The sequence below is a fragment of the Sciurus carolinensis genome, chromosome 6, assembly GCF_902686445.1.
Source record: "Sciurus carolinensis chromosome 6, mSciCar1.2, whole genome shotgun sequence".
NCBI classification, from domain to species: Eukaryota; Metazoa; Chordata; class Mammalia; order Rodentia; family Sciuridae; genus Sciurus; species Sciurus carolinensis.
This window is the reverse complement of record NC_062218.1, coordinates 93,364,343-93,391,794: the sequence shown is the minus strand read 5'-3', so window position 1 is coordinate 93,391,794 and position 27,452 is coordinate 93,364,343. Positions and strand designations below refer to the sequence as shown.

The 27,452-nt window shown below is 38.6% G+C and overlaps 1 protein-coding gene across 1 annotated transcript in view; it reads right to left on the bottom strand.

Moving 5' to 3' along the window:
- The window catches only part of Man2a1 (mannosidase alpha class 2A member 1), a 174,480-nt gene extending 148,491 nt beyond the window's left edge, over nucleotides 1-25,989 (bottom strand). Inside the window, exons 1-3 of the mRNA XM_047555657.1 lie at nucleotides 24,875-25,989; nucleotides 4,335-4,586; nucleotides 1,771-1,915 (exon numbers count right to left, since the gene is read on the bottom strand). Coding sequence (XP_047411613.1) covers nucleotides 1,771-1,915; nucleotides 4,335-4,586; nucleotides 24,875-25,009 — 532 coding nt within the window. The 5' untranslated portion in view covers nucleotides 25,010-25,989. The remainder of the gene's footprint in view (nucleotides 1-1,770; nucleotides 1,916-4,334; nucleotides 4,587-24,874) is intronic.
- Between the last annotated feature and the right edge of the window lie 1,463 nt (nucleotides 25,990-27,452).

Genomic DNA, 27,452 nt, shown 5'->3' with positions numbered 1-27,452 from the left:
CACAAAACAACATAGTTTACAGTAGGAACCATAATGCAAATAAGCAAAAAAGGATATAAGGGAAGGACAATGACTGCCCTCAGAGAGATCACTATCTGTTGTTAGTATACAGAAGTATGAAGTACATTTTAAATAAAACTTTTTTAAAAGAAATAGAAATAAGTAGACATCCAGAAAGGAGTTAAAGAAAAACACAGACCCAGAAGAAAGGCAAATATGTTAACCTACTCTGGAAAGTTAAGATTCATTAGTCCTTTGACTTATTTAACTGAATCACGATAATTTCATACTCTACACCACTTAACTATTCTAGGCATTCCACACATGGTGATTAATAAGACAAGAGTTCCAGCCCTTATTGAGTTTACATTCCAGGAGTAGACCAAGTGAAAGTACTGTAAATAACTACATCTTCATACAGCTTGCTTATGTGCAAGCTGAGGTGTGTGTATTCAGTGTGAACATGTGGTGGAGGGGCATGCAGACAAGTCAGTGATATTTAGCAATGACTATATGCAAATACTGTGCTAAGCATGAGAACAGACTTCAGGACACATGTTCTCTGCCACTCAATTTTACCCTAGTGGGACAGCCAAGTAAACTGAGAGGAGGTAATGTGTCTCCTTACTACCTGCATAACCTTGACAAGTTGATTACCACCTTTACCATGAATAGTGAGTGGCACCAACCTTCAAGGGTAAGCATTAGATGCTTATAAAACATTTGGCACCCTGCCTGGTAAACCACAGTTTTTATTATTCCGGCTAAGTGCACATGCTATAAAATAACAAGAAATGATATTGGCAGAAATTAAGGATGGCAAAAAGGGGTAAAGGTCTTAAAAAATTCTCAAAAAGAGAGACTAAGTGAACTTCAGTCGTGTGTCCAAACTTAAAGTTGTAAGTTGTATTATCACAGAATAGAAAAGAATACTTGCCAATAAACCAGTGGAAAAGAATATAAGTAAAAGATAAGTGTGCATTGTGTGTAAAACAAAACAAACAAAAAAACCTTCAAAGTATCAAGGGAGTAATGGTGCTCTGAACACAATGACAAAATTGGGATATTGAGATAATTAACAAAATAGAAGCATAAAGATGTTCTTCAATAGAAGTCTTCAGAAATGAATTCCAATAAAAAGTTTCAACTAAATTCACTGGGCATTCACTCTGTGCTATGTACTCACTACCAAATATACATATCAAATCATAAGTCCCACTAGAATTGTAGCAATTTCCCCTTACCTTGAAGTAAAAAAAATCTCTGGCCCCAATAAATAAAAGCCATCACATGAAATAACAATAATGATAAGACAGCAGCTACTTGTGTGCCATATACAATTCCCTTACATTTCACCCTGTGAAGGAGATACTATTATCCTGGTTATAACAAAGAGAAAACTTAGAGGGATTAAGTACCTTGTGTGAAATCATCTAACACTGATAGAGAGGGCTAGGAGTCACCCCCATGTCGGCCTGGTTGATACCAATGACACTCTTCACATTGTTTCTCCAAGTTAAAGATTCAAACTTTCCCATGAGCACCTTGCCTTAGTACCCCCTTAAGTATGTACAGCTTTCACATTCAAAATCTAAGTCCTTCTTAAGTGTTTACTTCACACAGCACAAGTATTATCCTTGGATGGCACACAAATGAGAACAGTAGAACACAATGACATAAAAGGAATATATTACTGTTAAAAGAGAATAATGTTAAGCACTCTGGGTCTAAAGAAACTTGGTAACTTCTCTTTTCAAGTGCAAATTTTACCTGGGTCATTATGGGAGTGAGGCACCACAAAGACTTGAAGGGGCTCATCATCCCAATCAAGAGGGTCATACTTGATGTCAAACCCTTGCTTCCAAACTCCACCATCTGGATTATCAAAAGGAATTAGATTGTAAACATCCAACATCTAAAAATATAAAAAGAAAAGTTAAGCCATTAATTTACATTAATGTTGGTAAATATTTGCTCAAACTTACCCACTGCTGTACCCTGCACAAATATTTTATCAAATAAAACTATTTCTGTAGAAATTAATTGAAAAGATTAAAGTAGAAAACATTTATTCACTATCCAAAGGCTTGAAATGCTAATTGTGCTACATAACTATCCTGATAAATAATCCCCTCCCTCTCTTGCTTTTAATAAATATAATTTCACTCAATTCTTTCTTCCCTATTTTACTGCCAAAACAATTTAACAGAAATTTATAGGAACAGAACAAGAACATTTCTCCCAAAATTTTATTATAATCAGATATTTCAGCATTTTCAAATGCAGTACTGAAAATGAGAGTTCACTTTATTTGGGCTTTATTTTATAATCAATCTCCTATATTTTTTAAATATATACCTGATGAAAATGCATCTTATTCTTCTAACATATGTTTACCTTTTTATTCTAAAAACAAAGAATCAACTAAGCACAGGATCAACCAAGATCTACCATAGGATCACTAAGCATAACCATTCAAAATTGGAGGTAAATTTTTTTAACTGATATTTAGCTTTTAAGTATCTAAATGTTTTCTATAACCGGGTTTGGTGGCACACACCTGTAATCCCAGCTGCCCCAGAGGCTGTGGCAGGAGGATACCTTGCCTAAGAGTTGGAGGTAGCAACATAGTTAAACTCCATTTCAAAAAAAAAAAAAAAAAAAAAAGTTTTCTAACTTTCTGATGCAGTATTCCTTCTAGCTAATAATCAAGGTGGACACAAAGGAAAAATATATTGTCCTCCCTCCAAAAGAAACCCTAGAATTCTACTTTCATTCATCGTACTCCTCCATAATACTAAATACGACAAAGAACACACCAATCATTTACAAAATTTAAATTATATTAAAATTAGGCTGCAAAAATTATATCTTAATAACAAAAACATTTTAAAATGCCAGAAAACACATAAAAAAGTGATTACAAAGTATTTTAAGGCAATAACATCTCTCTCACTATGGAGCTCATGCCTTTAAGAAATAAAATAATACCCTTCCAAAGATAAATCAACAAATCTTTGGGAACCAGATGAACAGGAAGAAGCATGAGCAGTCTCTGCTATTCTTTCTGATTCTTTATTGGGTTCACAGTTCTCCCAATCCCCTCCGGTCTCACTCTTCCAGTAGGTGTGATTGCTCTGTAACTCCTTTCTGCTCAGTCCACATTTAGATCACATACCAACACAAAAAAGTAGCTCTGCTGTTCCCTCAGCATGGCTAACCAAGCTAGGTACTTATGTAGTACTCAATAAAAAACAAAATGAGGCCAAGCGTCACAGAAAGAGATATCCCTGCCATGTACAGGATTCTGATCCTATCTGACTGTCCACCCATTAGCTGGTGAGGTTGCAGGTGCAAGGCCTGGCTAGCTCCACTTCCAGTTCGACTTATGAGCCATGGTCTCAAGATCATATCATATTTTGTGCCTACAGACATTAGTGGGAAATGTCAGTCTAAAGCCAGGACAGAGGCCAACTAATTTTGTCCAACTTTAAAATATTCAACCTTTAGGGTTCCCCCCGAGTTCCAGTTTCTAATCTAAAGCACAAGGTTAAACACAGCCCTCCACTAATTTGCAGAGCAGGGCCAGTGACACCCAGCATTTAAGAAAGAAGTCCTTTGTAAAGAGGTCCTGGTTTTCAATTCCAGTACCCTCTAGAATAATGTTGTTCAAGTGAAACAGAATGCAAGCCAAATATGTACTTTTTAATTTTCTAGTAAAAGGAAACATTTGAAATTAACTTTAATAATATATTTTATTTAACCATATAAACCCAAAAGATTATCAACTCAATGTGTAATCAATTTATATAAATGAATTAAGACACCTCATGCTTAAGTCTGAAACACTCTGTATTTATATTGCTTTTAGAGCACACTTCAAGTCAAATTAGCCACACTGCAAGTGCTCGGTGGTCACATGTGATGACAGCTTCCATACTGAAAGCATAGGTCTAGAAGGCTCCTCCATCAGAAAAAGGATATTCCATAAAAATACCCAACCCTATACAGTATGACAACAAACGGTGAGAGCTGGGCTTCTATTAGATTTTCCAAAGGAATGAAGAAAGTCTCAGGCAAAATTAAATCTCTAATGGAATAGAAAAACATAAAAATAGGCCATAGTAACAAGACCAGAGCAACACAAAACCAAAATTGTATTACTTAAAAAAAAAAAAAAAAAAAAAATTAATGATATGACTAATCAAATCACTCAGCAAAAAGAGAAACTGGAATCCAGAGTTTAAACAACTTACCAGTAAGGACAGACACCAGATCAAACTTAAAAGCAAAACCAAAAAAACACCATGATTATTAATGAATGTCTCTATTACCTGCACATCTGGATGCAGACTTCCACTTTGTGATACAGACAGACAGTCTTTAGGGTCAACCTGAAGGTATGACTGTGACAGAAGATGTGAGCCAGCACCTTGGCTGAAATTGCCTTGAGAACTTTTCGGACCATCCTCCACAGACTCACTCAAATTGATGACCGAGTCTCTAATATTTGAGATGATCTCATTATTCTCAGCTAGCAAACGTTCCAAATGGTCTATTTTTTCTTGTAACACCGAGAGCTGGGCCTATAATGAAAAAGAAAAAGGCAGTTATATGAAACACTAATATAGCTCTGCTGAGGCACACACATTTAAAAAAAAAAAAATTATGTGGCTGCCCTTTTGGGTAGCCACTCAGCACTCACCCTTTACTTTCCACTTTTACAAGAGGAATCACAAAAAGCATGAAGAGATGACATGAATGAAACAACAATTTACAGCAGAAAATCTTTTCCATAGCTAAAATCTTTGTTTAACCATATTCTAAAATATGCAACAGAGGGTCCAAAAATATTTTGGGGTACATTTTTCACTCTCCCAAAACTCAGTCTTAAAAGATCTCTAGGTCTCTGGAATCACTAAGTACGACAGCATATTATATTCAGGTGTGAAATTTTAAATTTCTGTATAAGTAATTTGAGTTATTTACAAAGGTTAAAAAATATGAACCTGAAAAAGATCAATCCATCGCAACTTGTTAATACTAGTGGACAATTCTAAATAAGAAATGTCAGTTATTTAAAAAAAATCAGTTCATCAACTCTCAATTAGGCACAAACAAGAACATTCTCCAAGGAACCACACAATAATTCTTTAGTGAATACCCACCATGTCAGGCATAATGTCACAGGTTGGGAAGACAGATAAGCTTAAGATACATGCCCTAGTCTATGAATACACAAGATGACATTGTAAGCAAGAGCCAAACCTCATATCCCAAAAAGTTCACATTTAGGTTTAAAAAAATAACATCATCATGGTGACCAAATTAACTCCAGACATCCATCACCAGGAAATAACAAGGCAGCAGAAAGAAAAGAAGAAGAAAAAAGAAAAAAGAAAACACCTAAATGTTCAAAAGTAGGATACTTGTCAAATGGTAGTTCTACATCATGGAACAGTCTAGGGTCACTAAAATTTACATACATAAATTTTTGAAAAACAACAATATATGGAGAGATATTTTCAGGAGATAAAGTAAAGAGAAGTAAGTTTTTTGTTTTGTTTTGTTTTGTTTTTAAATAGTGTGCATGAAAAAACAGTGTGCATGACCTGCCATACTTTTGGAAAAACACACATGGAAAAAAATATCCGGATGGTTAATAACTAGATATACTTAAATTCTTTTTTAGCCTGCTCTGAATATTTGTTGATTCTGTAATGCTAGGATGGAATGGAAGAGATGAGAGTTATACTCGCAGATCAGTTCAAAAAGCAGGAGAGAAGTCAACAGACTGAGACCTACCAAGAGAAGGCCAGTTACTTCAGCAAACAAGACTAGAATGGCCAGAAGTCTGAAGAAAATAGAACAGAAATTTTAGAATAAAAAGAAAAAAACAGCCCAAAGTAGCAGTGAATTACCTTGTGGGGAGGGGGCATGACACTGGGGATTGAATGCCCAAAGCCCTGTTTATAGAGAGGCATAGGGCACAAGACTGCAAAGTGCTTCCACAGACCAGAAAGATGCTCTCTACAAAAACAGCCCCCTACACATCAAAACTAGTCCTTGAAAGCAGCTGTCACTCTAGAGTGAAGTAGTATGTCAACACAGGGTTGAACTCTGAAGCCTCTTCACTGGCATACACAAAGACAGGAAGTGCAAGGTTTTAGCACAGACCTCTTCCTGCAAAACAAGGCCCATTTCCTTTAGTGACAAGTAAAAAGAAGAATACACATCAGTTTATATCTGGAAATGGCACAGCAAGGGAAACTTGAGGGATTAGTGCAACACCAGTTCAGTCATCAGAGAAGCTAGCTGAACCATGTGGATTCCAGATAAGCAAAGCTGTTAAACAGTATCATACTCTAAACCCTTATTCATAAGCACACAGCAGTTTTGGTTATGAATGGTTCTCCATAAAAGGACCAAAAGATATTCTCTGGCATAACCCAAAATTCAACCCAAGCAAAAATATTTGAGATTCAGATACATAGTCAACTAATCTGTACACATCTTTCTAAACAGACATGTTACAAAGGTTGACAAAAACAAGGGGAAAACTTTTCTTCACTCTTTATCACAATACCATGAACTGTGTGGCCTTTTTAAGTCATTTCTGATAGATTCTGTTGTATAGTTCCAATATTAAAGACAAATGCATTTCAATGTTAAATTTCAACTGTAGCAGGTAACAAAATATCAAGTTCTTACTCATAGTAGAATTACAACTTGTTGATTTATCTCATCTTTAGTAAAACTACACACCTCTATAAAATAAGACTAGGGTCTAGACCATTGTGACCATCTTTCACCAAGAACATATTTGATTTTCTCTGCTACTGGTGAAAGAGAAAAACAGAGCAAAAAATCAGATATCAAAGACATTTGACTCAGTCCTATGAACAAAACCAATGACTGCTATCAAGAGCTAAATCTAAGCTTATTACATAATTATTTGCCCCAGGGAGGACACTAGCTGCTGGGAACTGAAGTCACCTCAATCACTCAAGCATAGCTGAATGTTACAGCTTCTCCTCCTTGTTACAATTTTAAAAAATGTGTGTCTTCCCCTCTCCCCAGCTTCTGCTGACTTCTAATCCCATGCCTCTCAACTGCTCAAAGGCTTTGTTCTTTTGGTTAAACCCTCTCAATATAGCTCCATCAAACTCTCATTTTAAAAGCAATTCATTCTCAGTAGTTAATATGAAACTATATGAAACTGACATTCTCATAGGCCAAAAATAGTCAAATATCACCAATGCTGTACTCTGTATTCTACATTCTTAATATTCTATATTCTATATTCTGAATATTCTTATATTCTATCTATATACCTCTATACTCTTAATGTTCTTATATAATATTATAGCATATTTAAATTATGAAAAGTCAATAAAATTCCTATGCTTCTTAACTCATGGGATGATTGGTTTTGGGTGTCAACTCGATTGAACTAAGGGATTCAGATAGCTGCTAAAGCATTAATTTTTCTCCCTGCTTCAGCAAGGAGACCCCTCTCCCGCTAAAAGGGAAACCCAGGTTTCTCGGCATTGATTAGAATGACTGGGCTGCCCCAGGAGTACCTGAAGGCGGTTTTCAGAGAAGATTGATTGATGTTGTGAGTCATTAGACTGAGTGGGGAAGACAAGCCCTCAATGTGGGTTGACATCACCTAATCAGTTGGGGACCTGGATAAAGCAAAAAGGCAAAAGGCAATCCTTCGGCCCCTTTGCCTGCCTTGGAATGCCAGAACTCCAGGTTCTCCAGCCTTTGGAATCTAAGACACACAAGCAACCCCCCAGACTCTCAAGTCTTGGGTCTTGGCCTGAGATACACCATCAGCTTCCCAGGATCAGAGCCCATAGAGAGGCAATGAGCCACACAACCAGGTTCTCTGGTTCTCAACTTGCCGATGGCCTATCATGGGACTTGTTAGCCTCCATAACTAAATCAACTAATCTCTCAAAAAATCCTCTCAGCCCCTCTCTGTACATATGTATGCACATGTGTATGTTTATGTGTGTATATATAAATAACCTACCCTTCATGGATGTACAGGGATTATCAAGAGTCTCTGCAAGTAATCCCTCCTTCCAATAAATGCCCATTCATTCTACCTGCACACTTCAGTCAGCACCTGTCCTTCACTCTACTGAAACTGCCCGCATAAAGTCCCAAAGCCTCCCCACATTTCAAGCCTGGTGAAGGGCACTGTCCTGATCTTCACCATCATCTCAAGGTGCACATGGCACGGTAAAACACTCCTTCCTCCTGGAAACATTTTCTTCACTCATTCCCAGGAAAACGTGCTCTTAGTTTTCATCCTGTCGACTATTTATCAGTCTCCTTACCTGGCTCCTTCTCTGCCTAACCTCTAGATGTTAGAGAGCTCAAGGTTAGCTCCTAAGCTCTGTTACCTCTCCACACTGCCTGACATGATCTCATCCATTCCATGATTTAAATTTCCTGGTTGTGATGATGTCTCCCATATTTATATCTTCTGCTAAAACCTCTTCTCTAAAAACAGATTCACATATTCAAACGCCTACCTGATATCTCTATTTGGGCTTCCAAGTGAAATCCAAAACACCTTCACCACAGCTACTTCAGTCCTCAAGTCTCCTTAAGTGCCTTTAATCTTCACTTGGTGGGGCACCCTCAAAATCTTGGTGTGATAACTCTTTTCTTCCTCCTTCCTCACACACCAACCTACCTATAAGCTCTTTCCATGCTACCTCCAAAATAACTCATTGAGTCAGTCAACCTCTTTCCCTCAAGTCTCCTAACAGCGTGCTTTCAAGTCACCAATAATCTGTCCTGGCCTAGAGCAGAAGGCTCCTTAACCTGACTTCCCATTTACATGCTTACATCCTTCATCCATGCCCTTACTCAGCTTACAATATTTTTCTTAGCATCCAGTGCTGGTTTCTTATTGTACTTAGAATAAAAGTAAAACACCTACATGGTAAATACAAACACTCATTCTGGCATACACCACTGTCAATAAGAACATGCAACCATTCCCTCCCTCATCTTCTCCCTGATGGTATCCAGTTCCAAGTCAGCTCCACCCCATATATCTGTACCTTGAACATGTCTTTTTATACAATGCTTCAGTTCTCACCCCAATTCACTTCTGTGTACCTTTCAGCCTTCCTTAAGTTATTCTCTATCTCAACTTGATACTATTTTCCCCCAAAGAACATTATAATTATCCATTTAATTCATGTTTTGCTTCTACCTTTTCATTACTAAATGGACCTGTATGTTGAGAAAAGGCACCATAGCTATTTTGCTCTTCCTGGTACTCTGATTCCCAGCACAATGCCTGGTACACAGGAAGATCTCAAATATTTAGAGGAGGAGAAAGAAGAAAGCGTAAGAGGAGGAAACAAAAACAGTGTGCAACACTTTCTAGAACAAAGAAGGACTAATGTTGACCCCACGCCCCAAAAATTTCAAATTAAAAACACTCTAACTTAATTTTTTAAGAAAAAAAATTCTTGAAAAAAAAATATTCATTGTATCCCATTCATTTCTTACCCAAAAAGGACATGAGAAGAGCACAGGAAGGAAAGTCCTAAGTAACACAAGCATCTTCATGGATTACATGGGAAATGATATAGAATCTGACCTACAGTTGGTCGCAGGGTGACAATTATGACCTCATGAGCAGGGTAGAATGCGTGGCTACCTTTCTAGGGCAAAGATTATGAATTCTTTACAGTCTAATCAAAAGTTTTCAACTTTCACTAACCACAGCTTAATAAATTATGATTTTCAACTGATGTGGGCAGTACAGGGACTTTGGAAAAAGAACATCAAAATAATTTTGGAATGTTTCTTACCATGGTAATAAGAACTACACTCAAATCAAATTTCTAGTTTAGAGAACTTTAGATGAAATATTATTACATGTTTATAATATCATCAATGGTAGCAAAAGAAACAATGTAAATGTATCTGAAATTCCTGATCCATCTCACCTGTCATTTATGCTTTCTTTACCCTTCGAATCTAATTCTGTTAGACTCAGCATATCATTCCATCCCATCGAGATCTTTCTGAACTCTGATTCTGTCATTGCACATGTCCCATAATGTAACAGCAAATAATGATTACCTTTATATTTAATGACCTTCACCACATAAAGGTAAAGGCAGGTTAAATGGTTAAGCACGCTGGCTCTGGTTCAGTTATTTGGGTTCCAACTTTTGGCACTTACTACCTTAAGGAAGTAACTTTTCTGGGTCTGTTTCCTGACAGACAAAATGAAGATTGTATTGCTTGGAATTATTGTAAAAGAACTTAGTTCAGAAACTACTACCAACTAATCACTGCAGAAGTTATGATTATGGCTGCTGCTACTATAATAAAAATTACTTTCTAAAAATTACTTTGGAGGATACAGCATGCACCTGTAGAAATAGTATGCATTGTGATTAAAAGCGGACTCTAAAGCCACGCCAAATTTGAATTCTGGCTCCATACCAAATGGCCATGCAACTCTGGGCAGGTTTCATAACTTCTCCATACCTTAGTCTCTTCATCTATAAAATGGGGATAATCAATAATAATTAACTCATAGTTGTTATATGGATTAAGCAAATATATGCAAATTAGTTTAAATAGTGTCTGCTAAGGTAAGCAGAATAATGCTTAGTCAAAAATGTCTGAGTCCTGGGGACTGGGGCTGTAGCTCAGTGCAGAGGGTTTGCCTAGCACATGTGAGGCACTGGGTTCCATCCTTAGCACCACATAAAAATAAATAAAATAAAGGCATGCTGTCAATCTACAACTCCAAAAATAAAGTCTGAGTCCTAATCCTTGAAGTCTATAAATATGTAATCTTAAAAATGACAAAAGGAACTTTGCTAATGTAATTAAAGATTTTGAGATGGTGAGATCATTCTAGAACACCAAGTTAGGCCCAAATTAATCACAAGGGTCCTTATAAAGGGGGAAAAGGAGATAGGACAGAAGCTAGAGAAGAAGATGTGAGAATAACAGAGGTCAGAGTGATTCTATTGCTGGGAGGGGGCCTTGAGCCAAAGAATACATTCAGCTTCTAGAAGCTGAGAGAGGCAAAGAACAGATTCTCCCCTACAGCCACCAGAAAGGAATGTAGCTTGGCAGACATCTTGATTTTGTCCAGTAGGACCTGTTCAGATTTCTGACCTCTAGACCTGTAAGATAATACATTTTTCTTGTTTTAAGCCACTAAGTTTGTGGTGGTTACAGAAGCAATGTGACATGGGTAAAGAGTTGGCCCTATATAAATAAAGCTTAGACAGGATCCTTACACTTGCAATCTGTTAGTGGAAGTCTGTCCAAATCCCCTTCAAAGAACTGGAGTTGTGACCTGGAGGAGCTATAAAACCCCACAAATGGAGCAATGGAAGGAAAGACCACAAACTGCATAAGCTGTTTCCCAGAGGCATAACTTGGTCAAACAAGGCTCTACACCTACCTGTGAATAAGGGAGGAAGGGAAAGACAGAGTCAGACTTTATGATTAAAAATAATTTCCAGGGAAAGAAATATGAATCCCTTCATCTGGAACAGAGTTTTAGAATCAATGAATAAAAAGAGTTTTAAAGTCACACCGGGACTCTGGTGGAGCGAAGCAGAGATAAAGAAACCACTGTTAATTTTCCAGGAAAAAGTCATGGTAACTTGGATTAGGGCAATGGAGGTAGAAGAATAGGAGAAGATGTGACAAGGTGGATGGACTAGCAATAGGAGGGATGTAAAGAAAGAAAATGGCCTCTTAGCTTTTTGCTGTGGCAACTGGCATAATGATGAGTAGCAGTTTAGAGAATGAGGGAATGCTGGGGAAGGACCAGATAGATGGGAAAATATGTTCTGGACTATCAAATACCTGAATGGTGGTGTGAGTAGAAATGTGAGTCTGGAACTTAGGAGAGAAGTCAAGGCTGAAAATATAAACTTGAGTGAGCAGTGCAAATAAGAATTTCAAGCAATGGGAACAAATGGGATTACTAAGCATGCCTGCATAGATCTGCTTTGTATAATTTTAAATGGCTCACCAGACAATTCTCACACATCCCCAGTTAAGAACCAGTGTATTCAAAATAAATATAGGAACTATGGTTTGGTATTTCTAAAAGGGTGTCATTGTTATTTGCAGAAGTCTCTGATCAGTCAGTCACAGTTCAACCTATACAGGAAAATTCTCTGTTCAGTCAGATTTCAGGCATTTCATATGAAGGTTTTTGGATCTGATACAATGACAACCTCCTCAAGTGCCCACTTTACCAGTTAAAACACATAGGATTAAAGACAAAAGGAGAAACAATGAACTGGACTGGGACTACAGTTCTGTAAGGATCCTCAACTCTCCATCAGCAAGCCACAGTTACAAGTGATTTTCTAATGGTATTTTTTCCAGATCTGGAGCTTAACATGCCTGAATTTCTTCCCAGGTATTGTCTTTGTGCAGCCACTTCTCCATTCAACAAAATAAAAAGCCCTCACCAGGTGAGCAAGAAGAATAATTAATTATATAATATCCTACCAAAACACAGAAGCAATATATACTGTGTCCTGGCAAATCATTATTCATATCATACCTGACTAGGTATGATGGTAACCAAGTATACTCAAATATAGGTAGATGACAAGAATGCCAAATGGGGATGAGAAGAAGAGGTGAACTTCCAGTGTGCCCAGGCAGAGTATTCAAGGGCCTTGCCACTGCATCTTGGCAACCACTGGGCAGCTGCCAGAATCACTATGGAGGATCCCAGCCATGACCTAGACTATTAGCACTCCAACTTCTCACTACCCTCCTCCAAAAATGTGGTTGAAATTCCAGTTGCTGGCACTTTCTTCAGGCTCCAGGAGACAGCTCCATTTCCACCCTGTGAGTTTCCAGATGCATATTTAGATTAAAACCATATGGCCCCACCTGCACCAGCCCAGTAAGGTTGCATAGAAACTACCTCCTGTTAAGACAACACTTTAGGCACCAAGTTATTATAGAAAGTGAGATTCTACAAAATAGACACCCTTTTTAAAAACAATTACTAGAAGGGTTTGTAAGTAGGGCAAAATGTCAGGATTATAAAATATTTTAATAAAATGCAGTTTTATTACTTACAAATCCATTTAATAACTACAATTAAGTAGCACTAAGCAAATTAACTATTGACTAATAGAGTTCTTTAATTCAGCATTTCCCAAACTGTTTGATGGAACACTACTCATTTTTTATTTGCCAAAACCTTTTAAGAACCACATTGATTTTCCTTATAAAACTTATTTTTAGTATATTTATATTCTTATACTTAGCACTCTGAGACAATCTGTCAACAGTGTATTCCACCCAAGAACTTGTACCAAAGTTCCTGTAATGCACTTTTGCACAGCAACAATTCCCAGGTAACCAGGGTCACATTGTTATACATCATCTAGTCAGTGACTCTGGTCTGTGTTGGTAATCTATTTTCTTTCTTTTTCAACATATTGTTGTCTTTGTACCTAGAGAATTATGGACTATCTATACTATCTAAACTCATTCCTTATAGATAAAGGGTATATATTGTATCTTAGGACCTGCTGACAAGTTATATCAACATAATAAAATGCATTTTACACAAGTAATTTTGGAAAACACAATTTCAATGTAAAAAGAGAATAACTGTCAGTAAATGAAAAAGCCAATCAACCTAAACAGTGTTAGCCCATTTAAAGTAAATGCAATTGACAAGCCTGAGATCATTTTTCATACAGAAATAGTCTGGGGGAGCCTCTGAAAGCAGAGTTGTATTAAGTAGATAATCCACCTCCCTTTCCATCTTATTTATACTAATCATTTCCTAAATAAGCCCCTTCCAGTTCTTACTAACAAGACAGGTATTTAGGCAAGCCCCAGCTGAATTAATATAAATGTTGAATTTCCTAACTATGCTTTATAAGCACCAAAGATTCTAAAGTTTTACAATTTTTTTTCCTATATCTTACTGTATAAAAATCCATCTGAACCACCTGGTCTACAGGGGCAAGGTGGGATAGAAAGGATCATCAAGGCATGACTTAATACATGAGAATATAACAGCAATTTCTAAACATCATATTAGCTACAAAAGAGGAGTTAACATTATAAATTTCTGAGGTTCTCAAATCTCATTTTTTAAAACAATTATTGGATCTTCTTCCCTTAAAGTCACAAAAATATCTTACATTTCAACTTTTGTCATCATCTGGCCATATGTGTTTTCCAGAGGTGGCCCTGGATCAAAAGCAGTTCTTACTTTATCAGTTGCCAGTCAAGCAAAAGGGGCTCTTTTTCACTCAAACAACAAGGGCCAATTTGACGGTATTCTCAGAAATCTTCCTGACCTTCAAAACAACCTTGAGCTATGAACCCGCCATTTGGGGTGTTGTCTTTTGATCCTTAGTATCTCTCTTCTCCACTGCCTCATCTTCCTCCACATCCACACAATCTACGTTCTCAGACCTAGAAAAAATAATTTAGTACCAATAAACTGTGCTAAATATGAGAAGGGTCTTTTTAAATCTCCTATTGAAATGCATCTTTGAAATTGTTCCTTATGATAATCTTATCTTTTCTTAGGTATGCTGATCCATGAGCTGGTTTCTGACAAATTGAATACAAGCTGCTTTATTTTATTAACATCTGCTGCACAATAATCTTAATATAAGAAGTGCAGCTTTTGGCTATAAGAAATATACTTGGCTCTCTGCTCTCCTCACTGAGCACAGTTCCAGAGTGAGCTCATTCTTTCTCGACTCTGATGACGCCCAGATCAACATCTCCCTTCCTTGCTCTCTTGTCCCAGCATTCCAGCCCATTTGGCTATTTCCACTAACATCCACTTCATTATAATGAAATTGAACTTGGCTTCCAAACCAGCTTGTCTTTCAATCCGTTTGTCTACAAACAACATAACCAGTCTCCAATACCCCAAAGGAAAAAGGTAAAAGAGAATCTTTGACTCAAGCCACCCATCATCATCAGCCTTTTTCATATCTGTTAGAAAGCCCTGGTGCTCTTTTTACAAAATGTCTCTACACTTTTCTCCCTTTCCAATCTAGCCAATTCAATACTGGTACAGAGATTTACTGCCTTATGTCTGTATTACCTCAAACAGATTCTCAGCTGCCTTCCTGCTTCTGAGTCTTCCTACACACTGCTACCAGAATAATCTAGATTGAATATTCTCTCAGCTTCCAGGTCTAAAATTTTCTACAAAATGAATTTTCTAACACTGCTTTTCTCAAGCAGCTGCCTGGTATGCTCAATAATTCTGAGTGGTTTGCTACCGTCTAAGACATAACTCTTCAGAGTGACTTTTGGGGCGATTAACTATCTGGTCCCAAACTACCATGCTTACCCAACTACTCTTTACAAGCATCAGACTGATTCCAAATCAAGTCACTCTCCTCCCGTCTTTTCAAGATACCAGATCCTTCAGGACTCCAAAGCTTTGGAAACACTGCATTTTACTCCCATCAAAGTCCAATCAGAAAAGCTTAGCTTCTTTCTCCTCTCCTTTGGTTAACCTCAACTTGGCCATCAACCAACTTAGTTGTGTTTCAGAACTCCTTTTAAGGTCTTTGTCCTTATATCAAAAATATAAAATAAGATCATGGACCATAGTTTTAATCTCAGGTCTTAAATCCCTGGTATCAAAAATAGTGCCTGGTATACAACAGGTATACCATAAATTTCTACCTATTGGTAATAATTAACATTTGCTGAGTACTTAATATGAATATGTGCCCAGCACCATTCTAACATCCTTAAATTAACTCTTTTAATAAATAATTAAATAGCTCTTAACTGTCTCTAATAGTTCATATATGATAGTTTTATCTCCCAAAATAACTAGAAAGTTCTTTCAAGGCAAGGAACATAGCTAGCATGTCTATCATGATGTTCAAGGTACTAAAACATAATAAGTTCTCACATTTGGTATATCAGGAAAGCCACCAAATTACAGATCAGGATGTATATTCCAGGTATGCAATGACTGGGAAAACTGCTGAGATCTAGTTTATGTGGCTCTGTGTCCTTATCTGAAAAATCGAAAACTAAATTAATTGACCTGGAAGGACCCTTCCTACTCTAAAATTCCACAACAATGATTTCATGTGTATGACTTTTCTGGGATGCTGAGGATTCTTAAAAAGAATGATTGTTTTACTGGACTCTAAAATGCAAGTTCAGGACATTTTTTTAATGTAGAAAATAATTCTGAGAATAGTTCACAATCTTAGGCTTCCATTCTCTTGTGCTGCTCCACCAGTAAAATGTTACTACCAGGGCCAAGACTCATGAACCCCATATTCCTCCACACCTGTGGTACATAGGAATATGACGGGCTGCTGAAAAGGGTGTCTTCAGCCCTGTCTCCTCATCCTGAAAGGAAATAAAGTGCCCACCAGCACTAGAAGAAACTTAGCAATTTTAACATTTATTGTGAACAACAAAATGACAAACGACTCCATACTTTCAATCTTAGAAAAGGCACAAGAGACCGTAATATTGACGCATGTAGAATTATTTGAAAATAATGAGATTCAACAGATAGGATTCAATAACTTTGTCATTAAGAAAAAGGAAAAGGAATTTGAGATAGGAGAAACAAAAAACTATCCAAGGAAGCCATGGTCCAGATGTAAAGGAAACTCAAAATACAGGATGAGTCTTAGCAGCTGGAGTATAAAATAATCCCTTGCTTTGAGGCTTAGAATATTTCCTTATAGGACATGTTTAACAATATAAGATTATCCCTCTTTGTTCATAAGGTCAAACTACCTGACATACAGTAATATTTATATCATTATTAGATTGAAAATGTTTATTGTTTTTAACTTTTTATGTTTTAATTGACAAATAACAATTGCACATATTTATCACGTGCAGCATGCTTTGAAATGTGCACTTATTAGAAGAGCTAAATCAAATTAACACGTATTACTTCTAACAATTACCATTTAGGTAGTAAGAACCTGTAATATCTACTTTCAGAACTTTCAAGAATATGATATATTGCTTTTATCTATAGTTACCATGTTATAAAAAAAATCTCTTGAACTTATTCCTTCTACCCAAATGAAATCCTATATACTTTGTTTATTGGTTTTCAACTTTCATAGCCAACTTATAGTCAGACTACCTAAGACATTCAGTTTCAGAATGAAATGCAGATGATGAAATGCATATGGATATAAAACATGGTTCAAAAAGGATGGAAACTGAGAGGGAATGGAAATCAGTGGAAGAAAGTGGAAAACTGCCAACTTCCTCATCTGATATAGTGAAGAGTCAAGATGTTACCTCTAAAGTTGATGGATCAAGAAAACAAATGAAATTACATCTCAAAGTTGTTAGAATATATCAAACAGAAGAATTAAACATAAAACTAACTTCCACAAAATTGGAAAGAGGAGGAATTAATTCCTCATTTTTTATAAAGGGAAACAATAGTTTTAAAATGGAACAAAAATTATATATAGTTAGATTAGGAACAACTCAGAAAATAAAGACATGGTAAGAAGTAGGACTCAGAGAAAATTCAACTTGAATGTGGAAGGAGGAAAGAGAGACTCCTCAATTGTTAATGTATATCTATACCTTTCTATACTATCTGAATTTTTAATTTATATGTGCATCTATACTCTCATAAAATGTTTAAAAGACAAAATCATTGCCAAAGTCCCCAGCTCTCCACACTCCTGATTCACGATAATGTGGCTCACTGGCAAGAACATAGCAGAGAGTCAGATTTGGGGTATACTCTGCTCTTCAAAAAAGCATTTAATTTTTCTGGACCTGCAAAAAAAAAAAAAAAAAAAACAGTGGGAAATCCATTTATTTGTGGAAAATGTACAAATGCATGCATTTAACTGAATAAAAGGGGCTAGGGTTGTAGCTCAGTGGTAGAGCACTTGCCTAGCATGTGTGAGGCACTGGGTTCAATTCACAGCACCAAAGAAAATAAATAAATAAAATAAAGGTTTTGTGTCCATCTACAACTAAAAAAAATGTTTAAAACATTAAAACTGAAAAAAACCTTTAAAACTTAGCATTAACCTTAAACACTGCTCAATGAGATGAATTTTGGCTCAGACTAAGTATACTACAATTTAAACATGATACTATAATCTCTACAAACACAAAGAAGAAGAAAATGACAACCTTTAAGAGTGAAGAAGATGATTAAAAAAATTAGCAGGAATTAATTACTCCTTAACAAACAGAATAACAGTCTAGTAACCCTGCTGACAATCTGGTGGCTCTCTGCCTCCATAGTAGGCAAACCTCAGGATCTCAGAGAGAACTGCCAAGTCCTATCTTATTTTTATGATTTACTAAGAAGATACCTACACCTGGGATCTACTTTCACAGTACTAACCCAGTCAGATTAGGTTTGGATGCAGGTCATCTGTGAATTACAGCAAACCCAAACCACTAAAAAGTCATAGTTTTCGATCTTGAAGTCAATGAATTTTTCATAGCTCATGGTCCAGAAAACTCCCTCCCAGAGCAGTTCTATAGTCAGAAACCTTGAGGTGACAGAAGGGAAACAAATTTAATGCCTCAAGCATACCCTTACTCTAGCATGGATGTTCCCCAAGGATATAGAAGTCTATTAAATATATAGATAACAAGTTTTAAGCCACACTCCAAAAACACAAATTTTTACCAATGCTTACTTAATAACCAGTTTATGAGAACTTTCATTTTTGATTTAGCCTATTTTTGCTTCCACAGACCTAAACATATTATGTACCTCCAATGTTAATGATAGAGAAATATACTTTAAGTCATGGATTGGCAAACTTCTACAAAGGGCCAGGTTGTAAATATTTTACTTTTTGTGAGCCAGAGTTTTTGTCCCAACTATTCAATTCTACCACTATAATGTGAAAGCACCAATCTGTGGAAGAATCACCATGGCTATGCCATGAAGTATTATTTAACCATTTACAATTTTCCAGTTCATGGTCCTATAAAAAACAGGTAGTAGGCCAATTTGGCTTATGGTCAGCTGACTCGAGCAGAGAAAGAGAAGATATTTACCAAGAACTTCATTCTTTTCCTGTCCTTACCTCCATCCTCCTTTCTTATAATATGCTATTGAGAAGACAAAATGAATATAAGGAAAGTCTTCCCACTTTTTTTCCCAGTTTCTTTTCCTGTTTTTCCTCATCTCAGAAAGGTACATAAATTACCAGAATTAAAACACAGGATTACACTGAAAAAAATAAAAAGTGTGCCTGAGAAAATTTCAGAATCTTAAATTAATTTTGCATATGATTTTTATACCACTTTATAACTAATCGATACATCTTATCTTCCTATGATTAAAGGTAAGGGAATAAACCTAGGCTACTGCCAACCTCTAATTCCGCCTGTATTAAGTAAAAGATGATCTATTTACCAAGACCTATTATGTTTTTCTCAGAATATATATGTCCAACTGGTAAAGATTAGAAAAAAATTAAATTTCATTATAATTATCTTACATTTTTTCTTTAACTTGTATGTGAACATAATCTAGCCTTCTGTTTTCTGTAACATATTGCAATTTAAGATCTTAAATATGTAAGTGAATTTTAGGCACCCAGAGAAAAAATAAAGTTCAAGCATCAAAAAAATGCTGGTTATCCTTTTGAGTATTAGAATTATGCCTTTGATCACTTTTTCCTAAAATGCAAAATGCTAACAAGGTGCACTGGGTATAAAGAATAGGACTCTGGCTTGACTGCAGCAAAAGTGATTTTCAACAGGAACAATTCCCCCAACCCCAGTAGATATTAAGCAATGTCTGGAGACATTGACTCCTACCCCTGGGGGAAGAAAGAAAACAATGCTGTTGGCGTACATTGAGTAGACAGCAGGGATGCAGCTAGACATCCTACAAAGCACAGGACAGTCCCCCAACACCAAAGAATTCTCAGACCCAAAATGCCAAAGGCAACGAGGTTGTAAAATCCTGGGACAGAAGCAGAAAAAGGAAGAATACATACAGTTTTAAACTAAACTGCTCCAAGGTCGAACTTTTCCTTAGAAAACTATATGCTTGATTTAGAAGCTTAACACTAAAATATTTATAAGATTCTTAGTATGCATTTATCTGCATTAAGAATACAAATAGCATTATCTTAAATGCACTCTCAGAAAAGTTATAACAAGAAATTCAGAGTTCATTCAAACCAAATGATTTACTTCTTTCCTATCATAAGACCAATTGAGCAATACTTACTAAAGCACAGGTGTGAACTCCATTACAATACAATCAACCCTCCAAACCTGTCTGAACCTCAACATGGTTTCAACCTTAAAAATTAGCAGCTTGGCTTAATAACTGAAACAGAAACCCATTATAGCTCAAATATTCTACATCTTCTCCTGATGGAAACTAACAGTAACTATAAGAATTAGCAAAACTTACTATTTTAGAGTTCTCCTTAGTTCTATGTGAACTCTATAAAAACCGCCATCAGGAACTTGACCAACAAGAGGGAAGGAACCAAAAATGCAATGAGGTCTTTATCTTCCAGCAACCACAGATAACTAAAATGTTAGGTATCCTCCCACCTTCTTAAAAGTCCTCTCTATGAACCTGGGAAACAACAAGGGAAAACTTAAGACTATTATAGAGTGAAAACAGTTAAGAATAGAGCAGGTGATCAGTGCCAGCCACTGAACTATTACTTCAAGGAATGTCTCAACACGTCTGTCTTTCACAAAAGGTAAATGTTTTCAGAGCTCTCATAAAAAGCAACAGTTGACTCAGAGGAAAAAAACAAAAGTGATCATTTTCATCAATGTTCTGCTCATAGTCCAAATATCCCTTAATGCTAATTAATGAGTAACAGACAATCCCCTTCTAATAAACCATCATTACATCTTTGTGACTAATCTGTTTGTTCAAGCCCTGATCACAGTGTTGATCTGGGAACAACACACTCAAAAACAATTAAAATAATAAAATAAAACCTCACATTGGGGGCAGTCACCAGCATCTGGCCCAACTGGTTCATAGAAGATTGGGTCTCTGAGAAACATGCTAGGCAGAAGAGTTACACAGGACTGTTGGACTCAAGAGGGGATGAAGGAAGCAAACCTCAAAGGAATTTAAAGTTCTTGAATTTCTATCTGCCGCCTCAAAGTTCCATCACTTTCCAAAAGTCATAAATCTCAAGTCTTCACCCAAAAGGAGACAAATGACCATACACGAACCTGATCAACTCAGGGCAACAAGTGCTACTGTTTATAAAATAGAGTGCACTGAAAGGAGAGGAGAAGATCATATTTTTCTTATGTGTCATTCATAAGATTTACAGATTTATGAAAAAAAGAAAAAAACAACTGGGGATCAAGTCCTAGTTATATTTATTGCCATAGGTCAAATTTATAAGGTCTATTGTATTGGACTCAAAAAATACTAGTGTTATATAGCATTGAAGCACTTATTTTAATGTGTATTATAGTTTCATTGCAAAAGTTAAAGGGAATATAACTCCCTACCTTCTAAGGACTTGAAATCAAATACTTATTTTAAGACACTCTCGTTTCCCCACTTGATAAATGTTACAAGGTTTGAACTTCATTTTCCCACTTTCCATCAAAATCTCAGTTTCTATAAAGACTTTCAAAAACTAGCATTAATCTCTATGGTCATATACTATTCCAATTATTTAAAAGTTGATTATTTGTGATGCAAAAACCTGACTCATTATTTTAAGTCTCCAGATCCAAACATAAGACATTAATAAGGCTTATTATTCATGCTGATGATAGTAAGCAACTTATGAAATCTGCCTGTGAGAATGATGAAGACTTTCAGGGAGACCTTAACAATATTTCTCCTTTTCATCTGTTCAAATTATTACAACTTACCATAAGGCCTTTTCAGGGTACTAGGTTCTTGCCAGTCTCAGATCCAGAGTGAAACTTTTACTAATTTTTTTAGCTGAAAAATTAACCTGAATAACCTGAAAAATAACCCTGAAACACACACACCAGCTAAAAGGGTAGGTCACCTGTTGCCTCCAGCCCTCAAAGGAATTCTCCCTGGAAGCACAAGGGGAAAGTCCTCTGAAGATTCAGAGGCAGGCAGTTGCCAAGAAGAAAATGGAATACCCTGAGAGGGCCCACTCCTGCCCTACAGCCTGGTCAAGTGGTAGAAAACACAGTCATAGATTAGGGAAAAAGAACAAAAGTCAAAATACAGCAAATAGATGTCTCTCAATTTTGGATGGTCTTTAAAAAATACTTTGCTTACAAAAATGGAATTTATACCTTACTGAAGGTTCCATATCAATTGAAAGAAACTAAAATGGACTATAGAGAGAAACTCATACTTTCTAGATACACTATTCTACAAGACACCAAAAATGATATACAGTGGCAGACTAGCTTGGGTTTACTAAAATTCAGGAATTCAGTACTCAAACTCACAAAAGAAATACACTACAACCCACTTTTGCTGTGTTTCATGTTGTTATTATCAACATATACAGGTCGCAAAAAAAATAAAAGAATCAACTCACATGCTGTACTACTATGCTGCATAATGATTTTCATTATAATGTTTAGTTGTACATAAGCTAGGGGATATTCTGGAAAGACACAAATCTCAAGTACTTACTATGTTTCAGAAAAAGGACCACATTCATTATGGCTTCATAATAAAAGTTCCTTTAGAAAAGAAAAAGAAAGTCATAAGCTATGGTTCCACAGAGCAACATGCGTTATATTCTACATTAGGTCTTTCCACGAGCAAGTGGTGACCTAAACCATAGGCAAAGGATTACCAAATGTCAGGACAGCATAGTGACCAAGAGGCTACAGTCCAAAAGCTGCCTGTTCAATCTTAGCTTTTAGCTGTGTGACCTTGGGCAAGATAATCTCTTCTGTGCCTGTTTCTATATACCTACTGAGTGGTGGTTATACAAATCAAGTTTATTATGGAAGACACACGGGCTTATGTCAGATACATGAAAGTTAAGCTTACAGAGGGTTTATAAAGTCTACCTACTTGGGGATTGACTGGCCTGCCAAACACTTAACCAACAAAGAGAACCTTTCTCCTACAGTGAAAATTCAGCAGTAAAAACTTGAGAAAGACAACCTTAACTACAAAAACCACCTTCTAAACCCTCTTCCACAAAGCAGTCACTGTCGATTTCCACCAAATGCTTTCACTTTAAGCAGAACTTAAGCCCGTTACTGAATGCCAGGGATGAATATTAAAATACTAGAATTAACTTTGCTTAAGATTTCCCAGTAAATGAATGAGTCAATCACTTCTTTAGAAACAGAGTAAAATGTCAAGGTTGCCAGAGAACCCCAATGCAGATGTTTGCATAAATCATTTTCAACTGATCACCAAGCCAAAACCAAAGGACATTATTCAACCTTTCAAGTAAAATATATCAGTTTTTATGATTTTTCCTGTAACAGAGAAAATTCTGAAAATGAGGTGGAGGCAGGATCACAGTAAGTTTAACCCCCAAATTACACAACATATCAAACAAAGCTTAGAACTCCTTTGGCTTTCTGCTTCAGAGAATTCACATTGTTTTCTCCAACCTTATCAACAAGCACTGGGCAAACTCTCAAAAGTTCAAAGTCATCCCATAGTGTTTGTTATATATTTTCTCTATCATACAATCTATGGGAAACAGAAGCTGGTAAAAATTCAAAACATCTGCCTACAAGATTTTTAAAATGGCACACCTGCAAAATATTTTGAGTGCTCTGTAAAGATCACAGAATCCATGAGAGTCTTTTCTCACCTTCATAATAATTCAAATGAAGTTTGTATATTCATTTCAATGAAATCCAAGCCATTTGCCCTAGCATATCAGAAGAAAAGGCAACGATATTTTCCCTCTTTTAAACTGTCATAAAAGAAAAAAGCCTAAAACATCCAAGTGTTCGCGGCCTAGATTTCTCTACGCCTAAAGAGTCAAGTAGTTTCTAGATTAGCCATCAGCATGAGTTCTTCAAATTCATTCATTACAGGTCATACTACCCAAAACCTACTTGTACTAAAATTTCCTCCGTGTATAGGTCATTGGCAAAAGCTACACACTGAACTCTCACTGTGGTGGGGTACACTTCCAAACAGAACCGGTTGCTTCCTTTTACTTATTTTTAGTAACTTCACATAAAAGACTTTAGTAGCGTCGTTTTCCCAACTCATTTGCCAATTTGACCACCAGGAGCGCCCCACAGCTTCGGACTGGAGTATAACACAGGCTTCCCACGTCTGCTCCAAACCAACCCTGTGTAACAGCGAAGAATGACAACACCGAAATCAACCCTCCGATCCACATGAAGAGGGCTACAAAACAAAATAAACTTTTAATCTCTTAAGCGACGATGAAGGAAATTAAAAAAAAAAACAACAACAACAACAACAACAACAAAAAAGACCAGATGGGGTCCGTCTGATCAATTTCCAGGACTGGGTGCGCGCAGGGGTCTGAGCTGGCACGGGCGGCTTAACCCTGGGTGAGCCCAGGGGCTACCCACAACCATGTTGCTGCCGAAGGGGCGCCTCTTGGTACGCCGGTTGCCACTGCCAGCAGGTGCCCAGGCCAGGACGCGAGTGCCCTAACATGCCCACTTCCCCCGAGCGAGATTCTGCCACCACACGCCGCCAGACACTTTGTTAACTCGGCGCGCCCGGGAGGAGGTGGTTCCCCGGTCGTGGTCACCGTGGTCCGAGCTTCAGAGCCCTGTCTGAAGGAGGCTCGGCCCCTCCTGCGGCTCGGCCTCACCCTGCCCCAGCGCTGAGCAGCCAGTAACCACAGGCCCCCAGCTTACCCACTTAGAGCCCAGCGTCGTGGCTGCCGGTGCTTACCTGCGGATAGGAGCCCTCTCGGCGCGGGCTCCTAGGGTAGTCTAAGTGACCCCGGTCCAGCATCAGGTAGAGCGAGAAGATGACCACACAGAAGATCGCGCTGCCGAACACGGTGAACTGGCGGCTTAACTTCATTTTCCTCGATAGACTCGGGACCCGGACACCGTCCTCACTCGGAGAAGGTGGAGGACTATGGACTCTAGAAAACGGCCGCCGGAGGCTCCCTGCTCCCGGGTTGCGCGCTCTTGGGTGCTAGTGTGGGTCCGGACAGCCCTCCTCTCCTAGTCTCCGGCGCCACCACGCGCTCTGGGCCTTCGCCCTGACCTACTGCCCTCCCCGGGCAGGCGTCCCCCTTCAGGAGGAACTCGCCTGCAGTGGGGAAGGGGCCCCCACAAACTTAATCTCTAGCTCAGCGCCGACACCCGGCAGGGCGCGCCTAGCAGGCGGAGAGAGGTCGTTGCCCGGACTTCCTGCCACCACCGCCCCAACAGAGTAGGCAGGAAAAGTTTTCTCGACGAGGGCAGGCGTGTCCTCCTCACCCAGAAAAGGCGCGGGTTCGGCGGCTCCGGGGCCGACAGCGCACAGCCAGGTCCGCGGAGACCAGAGAAAAGGAACTAGATCTGAGGAGCCGGGCCACACAACTTAGCTCCGGGACGACCGGACCCGCCCCCGCGGACCGCCCCCGCCTCCCCCGACCGAGCCCCTTCCTACTGCCGCCGCTGCCGCTGCTGCCGGGGCCGGGCCGGGGTGCACCCTCGGCGCCGGGGCTTACGGATCGGACAGGAGTTTCCTTAGGGTGCGCGTCCACTCACTCGCCTCTTCCGCCCCGCGCCCCTACCTCCCCGCTCCCGGACCCGGGCCGCACAGGGAGGGCGCAGGGGACGGGCGGCGGCGGCGCGGGGAGGAGGAAAAGGAGAGCAAGCAGGAGAGGACCGTCCCCGGAGAGAAGCCCGCTCCAGCTGCAGCCGTGAAACACCCCTTCCTTCCCGCCCCGCAAACGCGGAGATGGCGGCGGCGGCAGCAGCGTAAGGAAGCGCCGGTTTTCCAGTGCCACTGGGCTCGAGCACCACCAGCCACAAGCAGAAAACCGCGGCGGCGCGGCGGCGCGGCAGCGGCTGGGTCAATAGGCGCCTGCAGCCCCCAAGCAGAGCAGGCGGCGAGCCCCGCCCCCTCCCGACGCGCCGGGATGAGGGGGCGGGCCCCCCGGCGCCCAATCACCGCGCGCCTCCCGCTGGGCCCGCCCAGGCGGTAGGAAGACCTCAGGAGGCTCCTGTGACCTGGGAGGCGGCTTTGCAGGAGTTAAAGCGAGCAATAAGGGGCATTCAGGCTCCAGGAGTACACGTTCCACAGGGGCTAACCTTATTCCCAATGTCCCTTTTGCTGCTCAGATTTTCTATGTTGGAACACCCACATTCAGCACGCCTTGGAAGGGTACTCATGAAGGGGTGTAAGAAAAGAAGAAATCTCAGATTTCTATTTGGCTTTTCTTTTTCTCCTTTGTTTTTGGCGTCATCCTGGTGAAACCTGGGAGAAAAGAGCATGCCAAAGACCCTTCCAGACAGATGTAGGCATCTGCCAACGAAATCTATAAGGACAATCTGAGAAGTGATGTTTGTGCCAATTATTGATTTTTTTGCCTTTCGGTTCCAAATTCACCCTTTTTGACTGCACTGTGAAAATGGATCTGGGCCTTTTAAATAGGTTTTTCTTTGCCTTCTGGGACTGAAGTTTTGTCAGTAGAGGGCGCTGAAGAGATTTTACAGAAAGAAAAGAATTCCGCTTCCTGGTTTTAGTGTATTGGTAGGCAGGTTCTTGCAGCATACCTAGATTTCTTCAGTTCCGAACTCACCCGTACTGTTTGTTGGCCAGAGCAGTTTGTAGTGTAGGTGAAACACTACTCCATGAATACCTTTTCTGGCACCCAGGAGACAATTTGCATCAAGTTCCAGAAAGCATATTTTCAACAAGTTTTGCAGACTTAACACAACAGTGACTTCTCTACTATTCAATTAGCCAGCCTCTGCCTCTCCAATAAGGTCTAGATATTAGCTGGAGAAGGGACAGGGGGGTCTTCCTTAGGCCCTACCTCTCAGCCCAAGGACTGATTATGAGGCTAGCTCCCTGGTAGCTGCTATGTCCATATTCTCTAGGACTCTTTTTACTAGTGAATCCCTCATTACTCCAATCTCCTATTAGAGTTAATAATTCTTTTTATTAAGCCCTTTCTATCTAAGAAGTAGGCCATAAGAGATAGACCTACAAAAATGGGCTTGAGCTCCTTGCCAAGGAGAAGTAGAATCTAGTTATTCAGGGCATGCAGAGCATCTCAATTAAATAATCACCTATGGTATATCAAGTGCCAACTAAAGCAAGAGCTGTGACTATAAAGGAGATTATCAGGACTATAGTATGGAAGGATTCTTTTGAGTGCTTCTGAATGCTTATAAACAGAAATGACAAGCACAGATCAATTACTAACTCTTGGAGTTATGGTATGAGAACCAAAGAGTCCATAATAATTCTAAAATAATCTCTTATTTATTGTAACAATGAGAATAATATTGTTGAAAATTAAACA